The 15,763-nt window shown below is 47.5% G+C and overlaps 1 protein-coding gene across 1 annotated transcript; it reads left to right on the top strand.

The window, feature by feature from the left end:
* The first annotated feature begins 4,293 nt into the window (after positions 1 to 4,293).
* On the top strand, positions 4,294 to 15,121 carry LOC132892211 (uncharacterized). Its single transcript, XM_060930607.1, has 4 exons — positions 4,294 to 4,514; positions 14,028 to 14,194; positions 14,523 to 14,717; positions 14,985 to 15,121. Exons 1-4 carry the CDS (start codon positions 4,294 to 4,296, stop codon positions 15,119 to 15,121), a joined length of 720 nt encoding a protein of 239 aa, XP_060786590.1.
* Positions 15,122 to 15,763: the final 642 nt, after the last annotated feature.

The following is a 15,763-nucleotide window of genomic DNA, read 5'->3' as shown; positions in this document are numbered from 1 at the left end:
CAACATGCAAACTCCACACAGCAAGGCCCTCGCCGGCCACAGGGCTCGAACCCAGACCTTCTTGCTGTGAGGCAACAGCGCTAACCACTACACCACCGTGCTGCCACTTGTGCCTGTTGTCTTAAGGAAAAACAAACTACTGCTATACTCAATCTAAAATACTTAACGCTCCTTACGAAACAGCTTTTACAGCTCTGTGAAAATTCCAGCCAATGTTGCTTTGTTTGTTCTGACAATCATTCAAATATTTTTGATAAGAAGAAACAAAATTACCAGAGAGAGAAAACAGACATGCTGCTCTTGCTAGATTAGCAAGATGTCATCAAATTGTAAGTGAAAAGATGATGCTAGGTCTGTAGGTTTATATTTACAATAGGTACACAACCAAAATTTCTGAATGAATTCTCAGTGAACAACTTTCTCATTTGTATCAGATTCCTATGGTCAAACTACACCACCTCCTGGGGAAAGTTAGACACAACAACATTTTTATTTTCACATCCATCCATTATCTGTAGCCGCTTATCCTGTGCAGGGTCACGGGCAAGCTGGAGCCTATCCCAGCTGACTATGGGCGAGAGGTGGGGTACATTCTGGACATATTGCCAGGTCATTGCAGGGCTGACACACAGAGACAAACAACCATTCACACTCACATTCACACCTACAGTCAATTTAGAGCCACCAATTATCCTAACCTGCATGTCTTTGGACTGTGGGGGAAACTGGAGTACCCAGTTGAAACCCACACAGACATGGGGAGAACATGAAAACTCCACACAGAAAGGCCCCCATCAGCCACTGGGCTTAAACTCAGAACCTTCTTGCTGTGAGGTGACAGTGCTAACCACTACACCACCATGCTGCCTATTTTCACATCACACTCAGTAAACTAATAAAACACAGTGTGATAGCTTTTATTCACAACATTTAATTTCATGACACTGTATTATCAGTTTTAATATGTTTATTTACAGCTTGGCCAACCATCTCAGTATTGTGTGCTGAACCGCCAACTTCCTGTCTTGGCCATATACAACTTTGATGGACAAAGTGACCTGCACCCTGACTTTTGCCTCTCCAGACTCACAGTAGCCCATCTTGTTAACACCCTCCACTCTCCATTTGACCATGGCTGGGGTCACGACTTAGAAATTCTTGTGTTTGTTTTGGCTGGCCAGTGCAACCTCTTCCCATGTTGTCTTCAGAGCGTTTGGCATCCCATGTTCCACAGTGAATGAAATCTATAGGGTGGCCCACAAATTAATCAGCCTCAAGAACAGGGTCATCTGCTTTCCACCACCTGATGAGCTTGAAGGAATTGGTGCAGGCTTTGAATGGCTAGCTGGATTTCCAATGTTTGCCAGGGTTGTGGGCAGCATTGATGGCTGCCACATAAGAATCAAACCCCATGTGCAGATGCTCAGTGCTATTTTAATTGGAAATTGTTTTAATCTGTCCATTCCAAGCAGTGTGTGACCACCAGTGTCAGTTTCTGGACATATCTGTAGATTATCCAGGCTCAGTGCATGATGCCAGAGTGCTCAAAAACAGCCCTTTGTATGTCCATAGTCTGTACCCACCCAAGGGCTACTGTATTCTAGGGGGATGGTGGAGATCCCTGTATGTCACAGCCAATTGCACTTATCACACCTTACAGGGAGCAAGTGAGAAGTGCAGTTTCAGGCAGGTTCAACAGGCCACCATGCAAAGGCCCGTTCGGTCATTGAGGGGACATTTGGCATTATGAAGACGAGGTGGCACCCAATATTTTTCAAGGCTCTGGAAGTGCACCCTGTTTTTGCTGTGAAAGTTGTGACTTGTTTTGACATTTTGCACAACTTCTGCCTCAAAATGGAGACATGCTGAGCCTGTGGAAGAGGCAATGGGGCCAGATGATGAGGTGGTCAGCTTCAGCCAGACTTGCAGTGTGGGGAACAGCTGCATGGGCACATTGCTGGTGCTCTTTCAGCACCCAACAACACTCCTCCAGCTCGTCAGGACCATGATTATTAACAGGAAACGTAAAAGTCAAAACTTATTAATACATTCACACAGGTTTTTTGGTGCAAGTTTCATTTAATGAAAATAGTTTCAATTGCTATTGCTAATAGTGTTAATAGTTCTTAACAATATAACCTTTGACCTCTAGTATGACTTCTCCTTAACAATGTTAAACCCATTTGAAAGTTAAAGAAATGTTAATGTTAGAATTTACTTTGTATATATTAGTTATCATCAGTCAGTACTAATCAGTTTGGAAAACAGTTTAATTAGCAACACAAACCTTTTTTTTTTTTTTACATTTTTCAACAATCTTTTCCAATAAATTCAAAAGCCTCTCCTCCCTGGCCTCCTTTCTCCTAGCCCTCTGCTCAGCTCTCTCCAGCAGCTCTAATATGGGGTCATGCTGTTGCAGTTTTGATGGACCTGGCTCCTCTGGCTCTGGAGTCTGACTCCCTGGCTCTGATGGCACTGAATCAAGGGAGGCAGATGCCGAGATGGAAGGGTTCTCTCCCCAGGCTGATGTAATGAGGCATGGAGGCTGGATAGATGGCCTGCCACCTATTGCCTCATCCATGAGGGAGAACCACTTCCATGTCACAGCAGTGGGCTCCCCTGATTCAGTGCCACTCTCAGTTGGTGGCTTCCTGAGCTCCTGCACACATTGCAAGTTATGAAAAAATATTTTTGTGCCCAGTTCATGTAGTACTTTTTTCAAAATGCTAAATACAGCAAAAGGAATTACTCAAAGAGAACAGTAACACTGATCTTTAATTCTATATAGTGAAAGCATAGATAATTGTTCAATATAATGAATACAAATCTTGTATGTCTTTATTTATCTTTAATTCTCCCATTTCTTGGCTGCTTGGGCAGGACTCACTCCTTCAGCCCAACCCATCTCTTTCAGTATAACTCTACAACAAGACAAAACGTAATAAGTGTACTGAGAAACAATAAATGAATCTCTCAGTATCTTAAAAAGTGTACGGGGGTGTGGCCAAGCAGCAGTTTTTGAATGGAGGGCGGGGTCAGGGAAGGTAAGTGACTAAGGCCAAGTTTACATTAGACCGTATCTGTCTTGTTTTCTTCGCGGATGCACTGTCCGTTTACATTAAACCGCCTGGAAACGCCGGGAAACGGGAATCCGCCAGCGTCCACGTATTCAATCCAGATCTTGTCTGATCCGGTGCTGTGTAAACATTGAGATACGCGGATACGCGGATACACTGTGCTGAGCTCTAGCTGGCATCGTCATTGGACAACGTCACTGTGACATCCACCTTCCTGATTCGCTGGCGTTGGTCATGTGACGCGACTGCTGAAAAACAGCGCGGACTTCCGCCTTGTATCACCTTTCATTAAAGAGTATAAAAGTATGAAAACACTGATGCAAATACTGCCCATTGTGTAGTTATGATTGTCTTTAGGCTTGCCATCCTTCCATTTGCAAGTGGTAAGTGATATGCGCTGGGATCACACACACAGCGGCTCAGTCCCGAATCATTGCTTGTGCACTTCACTCGCGCGCTCTGTGAGCTGCGCAGGGCCAGAGTGCGCACCCTCCAGAGGGCACTCGCTGTTCAGGGTGGAGTGATTTGGAGTGCAGGATGCCTGCGGAGCCGAGCGTATCCATGTATTGGCGTTGCTATGTGCACGCGAATCGTGTATTGGCGTTGCTGTGTGCACACTAATCGTTTTAAAAACGTTAATCTGATGACCCGCTGATACGGTCTAATGTAAACTTGGCCTAAGTCATTCCACCTGGTGTCAATTAATGTGTGTGTGTGTGTGTGTGTGTGTGTGTGTTTGTTTGTTGCAGGGATGGAGCATAAAAGGAGGGGGAAAGCAGAGAAGAGCTGACTCCAGACCAGAATGCATGTGTGTGTGTGTGTGTGTGGGGGGGGGGGGGGGGGGGGGTGTGAGTGGATAAGTAAATAAATATAGAAATAGCATGTGAGTGAAGCTGAAAAGCTATATATAAAATAAAAAGTTTGCAAGAACTTCAGTTCCCGCCTGCTGTGCTTCTGTACTCCACCCACGTCAGGGATTTACTACAGTGGTGCCATGACCCGGATGAGTATGGAAGGGAACCACCCCATGGAGTCCTCCCCAATTATGGAGCTCGTCCATACCCTCACTGCTGCCCAGTAGAATCAGCATCAAGTGCTGACCACCCTCCAGAAGGACCAAGAGCAACACTTTGAAGCCTTGATGCTGGCCCAGCAGAAAGATCGCCAGGCGTTCCGGCATCTGCTGGCATTGGCAGGGGCATCCACCATTACCACCATGGACTCCCCTCACATCACCCTCACAAAGATGGGCCCACATGATGAGCCCAAAGCCTTCATCGATCTCTTCGAGCAAGCGGCCCAAACGTGGGGATGGCCAATCGAGCGGCGCGTGGCTCGCCTTCTCCCATTTCTGACAGGTGAGGTGCAGCTCGCAGTGCAGCAGCTCCTTGATGACAGCCAGCTCAACTACTCCGACCTCAAGAGGGCCATTTTGCAGTGGGTCAGCCGCTCCCTGGAACATCATCGCCAGTGGTTCTGGAAGCTGACACTGGAGGAGGTCGGCCAACTGTTTGCATTTGGCCAACAACTCCTGGATGCCTGCCGGCAGTGGCTGAGGGCGGAAGACTGCGACGCCGACAGGATCATTGAACTGGTGGCACTGGAACAGTTCATCTCTCGGCTTCCGGAAGGAATGACGGAATGGGTCCAGTGTCACCGCCCGGCGTTGCTCCAGCGAGCCGTCAAGTTGGTGGAGGATCATCTGGTGGCGGTTCCGATGACAGGTGGACGAGGTGAAGGCACCTCTCCTCATTTCTCTTCTCTCCTCCTCTCTCTCTCTCTCTCTTGCCCCATTCCCCCACAGCAGAGGTGGGGGCTGACTCCTCCCCAGCCAGCGTGTTGCACCCATGGTGTCCTCCCTGTCTCCCTCTTCTGTGTCTGTGTCCTTCCCCCCTCAGATGAGTGACGCCCATAACACCGGTGCAGAGGAAAAGCCTGGGCTGGTATGCTGGCACGGCGGGGAGCTGGAGCATCTCCAGAATCAGGGCTCTGCAAGGGAGGTGGAAGCCATGATCTGGATCCCCGACACACCAGAGACCGCCCCCAATCGGGCTGGAATGTATCGCATACCGGTAAGTGTTCAAGGGCATACATATCACGCTTTGGTGGATTCTGATTGTAATCAGACCACAATTCACCAATGCCTGGTGCAAGGTGAAGCACTGGGGAGAGCACAAGTGGTGAAAGTGTTGTGTGCATGCACAGGGATGTTCACAATTATCCCTTAGTGTCTGTCCGTATCCCCTCCTAGAACTGCCACTTTATTGTGGTGGAGGGGTTTGTGTGCTTGAATGATCCTAGGAACTATGTTGTCGGGGGCATTACACCCCTGTTAGGGTCTCCCAAGGCAGACAGGTCCTAGGTTACAGGCCAGACCAAGAGCAGTTCACCAAAACCCTTATGGATAATAATAGATCAAGGACCGTGACATTGCCCAGTATGGTGCAGCCGGGGCCCCACTCTGGAGCCAGGCCCGGGGTTGGGGCTTGTATGCGAGTGCTTGGTGGCTGGGCCTTTGCCCACGGGGCCTGGCCGGGCTCAGCCCGAAGCTGTGACGTGGGCCCGACCTCCTGTGGGTTCACCACCCACAGAGGTAGCCGTAGGGGGCCGATGCAGTGTGGATTGGGCAGCAGTCAAAGGCAGGGGCCTCGACGACCTGAACCCCGGACACAGAGGCTAGCTGTTGGGACATGGAATGTCACTTCACTGTGGGGGAAAGAGCCTGAGCTTGTGTGGGAGGTTAAGCGGTACTGGCTAGAGATAGTCGGGCTCACCTCCACGCACAGCTTGGGCTCCAGAACCCAGCTCCTCGAGAGGGGCTGGACTTTCCATTTCTCTGGAGTCGCCCATGGTGAGTGGTGGCAGGCTGGTGTGGGCTTGCTTATAGCTCCCCAGCTCAGCTGCCATGTGTTGGAGTTTACCCCAGTGAACGAGAGGGTCGCCTCTCTGCGCCTTCGGATCAGGGAGAGGGCTCTTGCTGTTGTTTGTGCCTACGGGCCGAATAGCAGTATAGAGTATCCGGCCTTCTTGGAGTCCCTGGGAGAGGTACTGAGAGGTGCTCAGACTGGGGACTCCATTGTTCTACTGGGGGACTTCAACGCTCACTTGGGCGATGACAGTGACACCTGGAGGGGCGTGATTGGGAGGAACAGCCTCCCCGATCTGAACCGGAGTGGTGTTTGGTTATTGGACTTCTGTGCTAGTCACGGTTTCTCCATAACAAACACCATGTTCGAGCATAGGGGTGTCCATAAGTGCACATGGCACCAGGACATCTTAGGTCGGAGGTCGATGATTGACTTTGTTGTCGTTTCATTTGATCTCCGGCCCTATGTCTTGGACACTTGGGTGAAGAGAGGGGCTGAGCTGTCAACTGATCACCACCTGGTGGTGAGTTGGATCTGCTGGCAGAGGAGGAAGCCGGACAGACCTGGCAGGCCCAAACGTATGGTGAGGGTCTGCTGGGAACATCTGGCCGAGCACTCTGTCAGGGAGGTCTTTAACTCCCACCTCCAGGAGAGCTTCTCCCAGCTTCCGAGGGAGGTGGGGGACATGGAGTCTGAGTGGACCATGTTCTCTACCTCCATTGTAGATGCAGTTGTTCGGAGTTGTGGCCGCAAGGTCTCCGGTGCCTGTCGTGGCAGCAATCCCCAAACCCAGTGGTGGACACCAGAAGTAAGGGATGCTGTCAAGTTGAAGAAGGAGTCCTATCTGGCCATGTTGGCTTCCAGGACTCCTGAGGCAGCTGAAGGGTATCGGCAGGCCAGGCATGCTGCAGCTCGGGCAGTTGCGGAGGCAAAAACTCGGAACTGGGAAGAGTTCGGTGAGGCCATGGAGGAGGACTACTGGTCGGCCTCGAAGAAATTCTTGCAAACTGTCTGGTGCCTCAGGAGGGGGAAGCAGTACTCTGCCAACACTGTTTACAGTGCAGGTGGGGAGCTGTTGACCTCGACTGGGGACATTGTCGGGCGGTGGAAGGAATACTTCAAGGATCTCCTCAATCCCACCATCATGTCTTCCATTGAGGAAGCAGAGGCTGATGACTCAGAGGTGGACTCATGCATTACCCAAGCCGAAGTCACTGAGGTGGTTTGCAAGCTCCTCAGTGGCAAGGCACCAGGGGTGGATGAGATCTGCCCTGAGTATCTCAAGTCTCTGGATGTTGTGGGGATGTCTTGGCTGACACGCCTCTGCAACATCACATGGTGTTCAGGGACAGTGCCTCTGGAGTGGCAGACTGGGGTGGTGGTCCCTCTTTTTAAGAAAGGGGACCGGAGAGTGTGCTCAAATTATAGGGGAATCACACTTCTCAGCCTCCCCAGGAAGGTTTACTCCAGGGTACTGGAGAGGAGAATTCGGCCAGTAGTCGAACCTCGGATCCAGGAGGAACAATGCGGTTTTCGTCCTGGTCACGGAACACTGGACCAGCTCTATACTCCTCATAGGGTGCTCGAGGGTTCATGGGAGTTTGCCCAACCAGTCCACATGTGCTTTGTGGATCTGGAGAAGGCATTCAACCGTGTCCCTCGTGGTATTCTGTGGGGGGTGCTTCGGGAGTATGGGGTTCGGGGCTCTTTGCTAAGGGCTGTCCAGTCCCTATACGAACGGAGCAGGAGTCTGGTTCATATTGCTGGCAGTAAGTCAGACCTGTTCCCAGTGCATGTTGGACTCCGGCAGGGCTGCCCTTTGTCACCGGTTCTGTTCATAATTTTTATGGACAGAATTTCTAGGCACAGCCAGGGGCCGGAAGGAATCCTGTTTGGGAACCACAGGATTTCATCTCTGCTTTTTGTGGATGATGTTGTCCTGTTGGCTTCTTCAAACCAGGACCTCCAGCATGCACTGGGGTGGTTTGCAGTTGAGTGTGAAGTGGCTGGGATGAGAATCAGCACCTCCAAGTCCGAGGCCATGGTTCTTGACCAGAAAAGGGTGGCTTGCCCTCTCCAGGTTGGTGGAGAAGTCCTGCCTCAAGTGGAGGAGTTTAAGTATCTCAGGATCTTGTTCACGAGTGAGGGAAGGATAGAGTGTGAGATCGACAGGTGGATCGGTGCAGCCTCCGCAGTGATGCGGTCGCTTTACCAGTCCGTTGTGGTGAAGAAGGAGCTGAGCCAAAAGGCAAAGCTCTCGATTTACCAGTCAATCTACATTCCAACTCTCACCTATGGTCATGAGTTTTGGGTAATGACCGAAAGAACAAGGTAAGAGCTGCCGAAATGAGTTTCCTTCACAGGGTGGCTGGGCGCCCCCTTAGAGATAGGGTGAGAAGCACAGTCACTCGGGAGGAGCTCAGAGTAGAGCCGCTGCTCCTCCACATCGAGAGGAATCAGCTGAGGTGGCTCAGGCATCTCTTTCGGATGCCTCCTGGACGCCTTCCTGGGGAAGTGTTCCAGGCATGTCCCCCCGGGAGGAGGCCCCAGGGAAGACCCAGGACAGGTTGGAGGGACTATGTCTCTCAGCTGGCCTGGGAACGCCTCGGTGTTCTTCCCGAGGAGCTGGCCGAGGTGTCTGGGGAAAGGGAAGTTTAGGCTTCCATGCTCAGACTGCTGCCTCCGTGACCTGGCCCAGATAAGTGGATGAAGACGAGATGAGACAAGCCTGTCCATATTCTATTCCGGGGCCAAATGCATAGAATAAAGGCAGCAGTTAATCCTTGTCTCACCCACTCATTGATTTTGGGTGCTGATTGGCCAGGGTTTAAAAAAATAATGGAATATTTAACAGGAAGATCCCAGTGTGGCATTGACTGGAGAAGCTGTCACAGAGCCGTCTATGTCAGCATCATGTCAGAGTGAGGAGCAGCCCGCTCCTCCTCCATCTTTTGGGGATTCTCTTGAGGATTTCCTGTTAGAGCAGTCACGAGACAAGACTCTGCGGCATGTGTTTGACCAAGTGAGAGTAAATCGATGGTCAAACTCTTCAGCCAAGCATGACACCGGTCTTCCCTTATTTTGCTATTATTAAAGATATATTGTACCGAGTGATGCAGGACACTCAAACTGGGGAACAAATAACCCAATTATTAATCCCAAAGAGCTGTAGGGAACTTGTATTCCGTGTTGCTCACTTTAATCCCATGGCTGCACACATAGGGCAAGATAAAACACTGGCCCAAATAATGGCCCAGTTCTATTGGCCAGGGATTCGTGGGGATGTCCATCGGTGGTGTGCGGCATGCCATGAATGCCAATTTGTAAATCTTGCAGCCACTCCAAAAGTGCCTTTGCACCCTCTCCCTTTAATCGAGACCCCGTTTGAGCAAATTGGGATGGATCTCATCGGGCCATTAGATCGGTCGGCATGAGGATATCACTTTATTTTAGTTCTGGTGGACTATGCAAAGTGATATCCAGAAGCAGTGCCTCTCCACAATATCTCAGCATGCAGTATTGTGGAAGCACTCTTCTGTATTATCTCCTGGGTTGGGATTCCAAAAGAAATCCTGACTAACCAAGGCACTACATTTATGTCACGCACACTGCACGAACTGTATGGGTTACTGGGGATTAAGTCTATCCACACCAGTGTCTATCACCCACAAATGGATGGCTTAGTGGAGTATTTTAACCAAACTGTCAAACATAATTCGGAAATTCGTAAGTGAAGACGCACATAATTGGGATAAGTGGCTTGAGCCCCTGTTATTTGCAGTACGAGAGGTCCTGCAAGCCTCCACGGGGTTTGCTCCATTTGAATTATTATATGGGCATAAGCCATGTGGCATTTTGGATGTGCTACGAGAAAATTGGGAGGAAGGACCTTCGCCTAGCAAAAACAAAATTCAGTACTTTCTTGACCTGCATGCAAAACTCCACACCCTCACGTACCTAACCCAGGAGAATTTGCAGCAGGCACAAGAACATCAAATCCAGCTGTATGATGGGCACGTGCCTTCGTGAATTCATGCCAGGAGACAAAGTACTTGTATTATTGCCCATGTCGAGTTCTAAATTAATCACCAAGTGGCAAGGGCCCTTCGAGGTCACACGGTGAGTCGGGGACGTCGACTGAGGTGAGGCGAACGGACAGGGTTGGAGCATCGCAAATCTACCACCTCAACCTTTTAAAACGCTGGAATGAGGGGTCCCCATGGCATTGGCATCGGTAGTCCTGGAGAAGGCAGAGCTGGGGTTGGAGGTAAAACAGATAACATCTCGAACCACTCTGGTCCCTTGTGGAGACCACCTCTCACTGGCCCAACTCATGGAGGTGGCCAAGTTGCAAAAGGAATTTTCTGATGTGTTCTTGCCCCTTCCCGGTCATACCCACTTCATAGAACACCATATTGAAATGCCCCCAGGGGTGGTAGTACGTAGCCACCCTTACCGCTTGCCCAAACACAAGAAAAGGGTGGTTTGGGATGAACTCAAGGCCATGCTTGAAATGGGAAGAATCGAGGAGTCCCACAGTGACTGGAGCAGCCCAGTGGTCCTGGTTCCCAAGGCCGACGGGTCGGTCCAGTTCTTTGTGGACTATGGAAAAATCAATGCAGTGTCTAAATTTGACCCATACCCAATGCCGCACATTGATGAGTTGCTTGATCAGTTAGGCACTGCTTGCTCTTATTCGACACTGGATCTAACAAAAGGATATTGGCAGATCCCCTTGACTCCTCTATCCAGAGAGAAAATGGCCTTTTCCACACCTTTTGGATTACACCAATTTGTCACACTCCCTTTTGGGTTATTTGGGGTACCCGCTACGTTCCAGTGGCTCATGGACAGGGGCCTCTGCCCTCACGCTGCCTACACAGCCGCATATCTAAATAATATAATAATCTACAGCCATGATTGGCTGTGGCACTTGGAACATCTGAGGGCTATTCTAAAGTCACTGAGGCATGCGGGCCTCACAGCTAACCTGAAAAAGTGTGCAATTGGGCAGGTGGAAGTACAGTATCCAGGGTTCCACTTGGGTCATCGGCAGGTGTGTCCCCAAATTAACAAGACTGCAGTGATTGCAGCCTGCCTGAGGCCCAAGACCAAAAAGGAGGTGAGATGGTTCCTGGGGCTGGTTGGCTATTATCGTAGGTTTATACCTAATTATTTGGATATCTCCAGCCCATTAACCGATGTCACTAAAAAGGGGGTTCCAGATCTGGTCCAGTGGACGGAGCAGTGCCAACAGGCTTTCTCTGAGGTAAAAGGTGCACTGTGTGGGGGGGCCACTTTTGCACTCCCCTGACTTCTCTCTCCCCTTTATTTTGCAGACTGATGCATCGGACAGAGGGCTGGGGGCCGTTTTGTCCCAGAAGGTGGAGGGTGAGGAGCACCCCGTGCTGTACATCAGCCTTAAACTCTCAATACATGAAAGCAAGTACAGCACCATCGAGAAAGAGTGTCTTGCCATCAAGTGGGCGGTCCTCACCCTCCAATACTACCTGCTGGGGCACCCTTTCACTCTCTGGTCAGACCACGTGCCCCTCCAGTGGCTCCACCGCATGAAGGATGCCCACGCATGGATCACCCATTGGTATCTCGCCCTCCACCCATTTAAGTTCAGGGTGGTCCACAGGCCGGGGGTGCAGATGGTGGTGGCAGACTTCTTGTCCTGTCGGGGGGGAGAGAGTCTGCTTCAGGCTGGATGACTCCCAGGCCTGAGTCGGGCGGTGAGGGTATGTGGCAATGGGGGCATGGCCAAGCAGCAGTTTGTGAATGAAGGGCGGGGTCGGGGAAGGTAAGTGGCTAAGTCATTACACCTGGTGTCAATTAGTGTGTGTGCGTGTGTGTTTTGCAGGGATAGAGTATAAAAGAAGGGGGAAAGCAGAGAAGAGCTGACTCCCGACCAGAATGCGTGTGGGAGTGAGTGGATAAGTAAATAAATAAGTAAATATAGAAATAGCATGTGAGTGAAGCTGAAAAGCTATATATAAAATAAAGTTTGCAAGAACTTTAGTTCCTGCCTATGGAGGATGAATTGTGACACGGATAATTATTTAAATAAACCTTTAAATAAATAATAAAATGTTTCATTAATTTATTAAAAGTTGGTGACACGGATAATTATTTAAATAAACCTTTAAATAAATAATAAAATGTTTCATTAATTTATTAAAAGTTGAATTAAATGTTCAAAATTGAAAATAAATACATAAATAATTAATTTAATCCCGATTTATATCATGCAAATATATATATATATATATATATATATATATATATATATATATATATATATATATATATATTTCTCTCGCTATTTAATTAATTATTGCATTCTGTTTATTTCATTATTTCATTGCCCTGTGTTCCACCACATCATGAAATAATTAAATCTGTCAACCTCACCCATCAAAGTCTGTGGGCGTATCCTAACACCTGATTGGTTGCCCTGCATATCAAGTCTTGGCAGATCGATTGTAGAGATGATGATCACTACTTGTACAGAACACACTGGGAAACAAAACTATTGCAATACACTGGGTGGCGCTGTTCGTTTCGCCAGAGCACTCGTGGACACACAATCTAGCGTCGCGTGCTGGCACCAAAAACAGACAGTGGGATGCTGTGCTGTGTTGTTAAACTGTACATATGAAAACGGAATAAAATGCGCAAAAGTTGCCCAGAGCTTCTGAGGGAAGCAGCCAGTTTAATAGAAGAAGCCCTACGATGTCCTCCAGCTGTGTCCGGAACATCCTCACATGAACCTGCTGCCGCGCCACGAACACCCGTTCAGGGTAAGCTAATTAATGTTATGTTAGACAGGTGCACTAGTAATCATTAAGGATTCAAGACACATGTCAATTTGGATTAAGACTTTAAAAATAATTTAGCCTGGCTCATTATGGGTAATAGTTATTGCCGATGTGTAAATGGTATGGGCAATTTGTTGGTAGGCCAATGGTTTAGATGGGAGCTAGTTTGCTAATCTGTAAAAATACATTAGCCAGCGGCCACGTTTAAAGATAGAGGCGTACGCACTTATAGCTCAGTGGGCGTACGGCTTGACATTAATTTGTATTCAAAAACTGCTCCCATAATGTTGGTATTCGATTTTATTTTTTGAGAGGCGGTTGCTAAGCTGATATTGCTCTGTGTTATAGCCGAAGTAGTGAGACTATTTGCGCCTTACGCCAGAACAAGCATGGCAAGACGACCAGGAGTCCAAGCTACTCCTAGAAGAAATTACAGCTACACACACACATGTTCTGCTGTGTGGCTGACCACTGGACCGACACAGTCCCGAGCGTAGGAATGAAAGCAGACCTTCTCGCCGCAGGACTGGGAGAGCAGAGAGTGACATTTTCAGGTTAGTAGGCCTAATTGCGAGAGTTTTTTTTTTTTCTGTATGCTGCAGTTAACCGGTCGTTTAGTGTAATCTCCAAAATGACTCAACATACCTACTGCCTAGCTTGGGGGGATGAGCCAATAACTTGGTTTTTGGATATCCATTTCTATGTAGTCTTTTTTTCTAATACAGGGAATCCCAGTGATCCTATGGTTATAACGAATAAATTGATGGAAGTTTATCCAAAGCTGCAAGAAGGAGGAGGCTTTGAACTTCTTAAAATTACAGGGCCAACTTGCAGCCAAAGTCTTGCATTACTGCCATGTCCCAGCACAGGATACACCTTAGCCTTTTTGAAGGATCCATCAACGATGATTGGACAGGCCACACTCTACATACATCCACTACAACAGGATCTACCCTTAGACTGTGTAAGTTTATTTACAGAGACTTTCAAGCTCAGTGGTGTATTTTATTTATTGAAATTATTGATCAAAAGTCGTTTGTTGTTCAGGAGAGGCCATGTCATACCTCTGGTCCTGCTATACCTTGCATCACTTGTCAGAAGGAGGTTATTTTTTCTGAGATGAAGTGTCACAGGTTGACCTGCAATGAGTATGTATTTTCTGAAACGTACCATATTTACTTAAAGAAAATGTCTCTTGAGTGTTTAACAAAAAATGAGGTAGTATGACGCTTCTATATTTAATTTTTGTTAACTTTTAGGGCACCAATGCAGGATTCAGAGAGAGATCAAGAGGGAGGCCCAAAAGAAGATAATGGAGAGACCCCAGTCAGTGACGATGTTGAAGTGCCTGGACCATCGGTTGAGAATGCAGTAAAACCAGTAGTGATTGACTTGGAGGAGTGTGATTACAATGAAACAGACAATGGTTAGTGACATAACAATGGACTGCTAGGAGATTGGAAATGTAAAAAAGTAAATAGGAAATATTGATGGACAACATAATGCTATTTTTCGCACATAATAGCTTTGTAAAATACAATACATCTTAGCATTTCAGACTTAAAGTTACTGAAAAAAAGTCATTACAATTTGGGACACAACCTTAAAAATCACATCTTGCTTCATTTGGCCCTCAATGTATATTACAGCTTAAAATATGTAGCCGGTCAGAATGCTGCTTTGCTTGCTTTCTCTCTGTCTTAACATGCCTATTAATATTAGATGTCCTTTTAATTCTCTCGATTGTTTTTTAGATTGGAAACTTATTAAAGAGCCAGCTCGAGCGGCTAAAGTTTTTAAAGAGAATCTTCTAAGGGAGCATGCCAATGGGGAAACACTTAAGATGAAGATGGATGTTCGAGGCTCAGAAGAGGAGCGGGAACAACAGCTTCTGTCATTCTACAAGCAGCAGCAGAAGTGGGCATGTCCACTCAACTGTACTCTTGCTGGTAGGTATTAGTTTGTCAGGGTTGTGTTCTAAAATGAAGGACAAATTAAGTAACTAATACATAGTCTGTAACATAAATACATTAAAAGTAGAGTGTGTAATTAAAGTAGTTTATTTCCAGAATTTATGCTGCCGATTCACAAGTTTGGACTATGGAACTATGAACTATGGCTTGGAAATTTACAAATAAATTTAAAAATATATATGTGTATGAGTGAAAATGGGGTCTCAGTCACTGTGCTTTTATGAGTATGTTTCACTTTCTCAGGTGATGCTGCTGTTGGAGAGGGAGTGATGAGGTTCTTCATGACAACAATAATATCCAAACTCCAGTTTGGATTCAGTCTAGGGCTTGGTAAGTTTCCTACTGTTTTGCTGGATAATATGGTGTTATGTTTAATTTAAGTAATTAATAATTGCTGTGATTTCTGCTTTGCTGATACTTGACAGGAGGAATAGGCCGAACACTATTATTTGAGGGAGAACCTGACCATCTTGTACCAGCAGCATCAGAGGCACTCATTGAAAGCAGCCTCTTCAGGGTTGCAGATAGGATGTTGGCCCACAGCTTTCTGCATGATGGCCCCCTTGTCACAGGGTTAAGTCCTGCTGTGATTCATGTGCTTTTCAATGGAGACCCCGAAGTGGCAACGGTTGTTATTGAAGACTGCCCTGATCTACACATCAGGAATATCATAAAACTGGTAAGCATACAAATTGACATGCTGTTTTTTTTTTTGTGGAAATAACGTTTAAGCATGGATTCTAGCTTGATAAAGAAGAACTTACACCTGAAGAGAAGGACACTATTTCAGCTCTCTGCATGTCCTGGGACCTCCCAGCAGTCACAAGAACAAACAGGAGATGGCTGCAAAACAAACTTCTCCTCCATGCAGTGAGTTCCTCCTTGATAAGCTGTTGAATTATATAGTTGCTGTTGTGAAGTTTGTGAAGTCTTATGGCTTATGTTAACACTGGCAGACACATGCCATGCGTGCAGTAAATAAGTGGTGAAAATCATGCTAAACTTTTGCATTGAATACTTTT

Source organism: Neoarius graeffei, chromosome 9, assembly GCF_027579695.1.
Source record: "Neoarius graeffei isolate fNeoGra1 chromosome 9, fNeoGra1.pri, whole genome shotgun sequence".
Lineage (NCBI taxonomy): Eukaryota > Metazoa > Chordata > Actinopteri > Siluriformes > Ariidae > Neoarius > Neoarius graeffei.
This window is presented reverse-complemented; position numbering and strand designations above follow the sequence as displayed.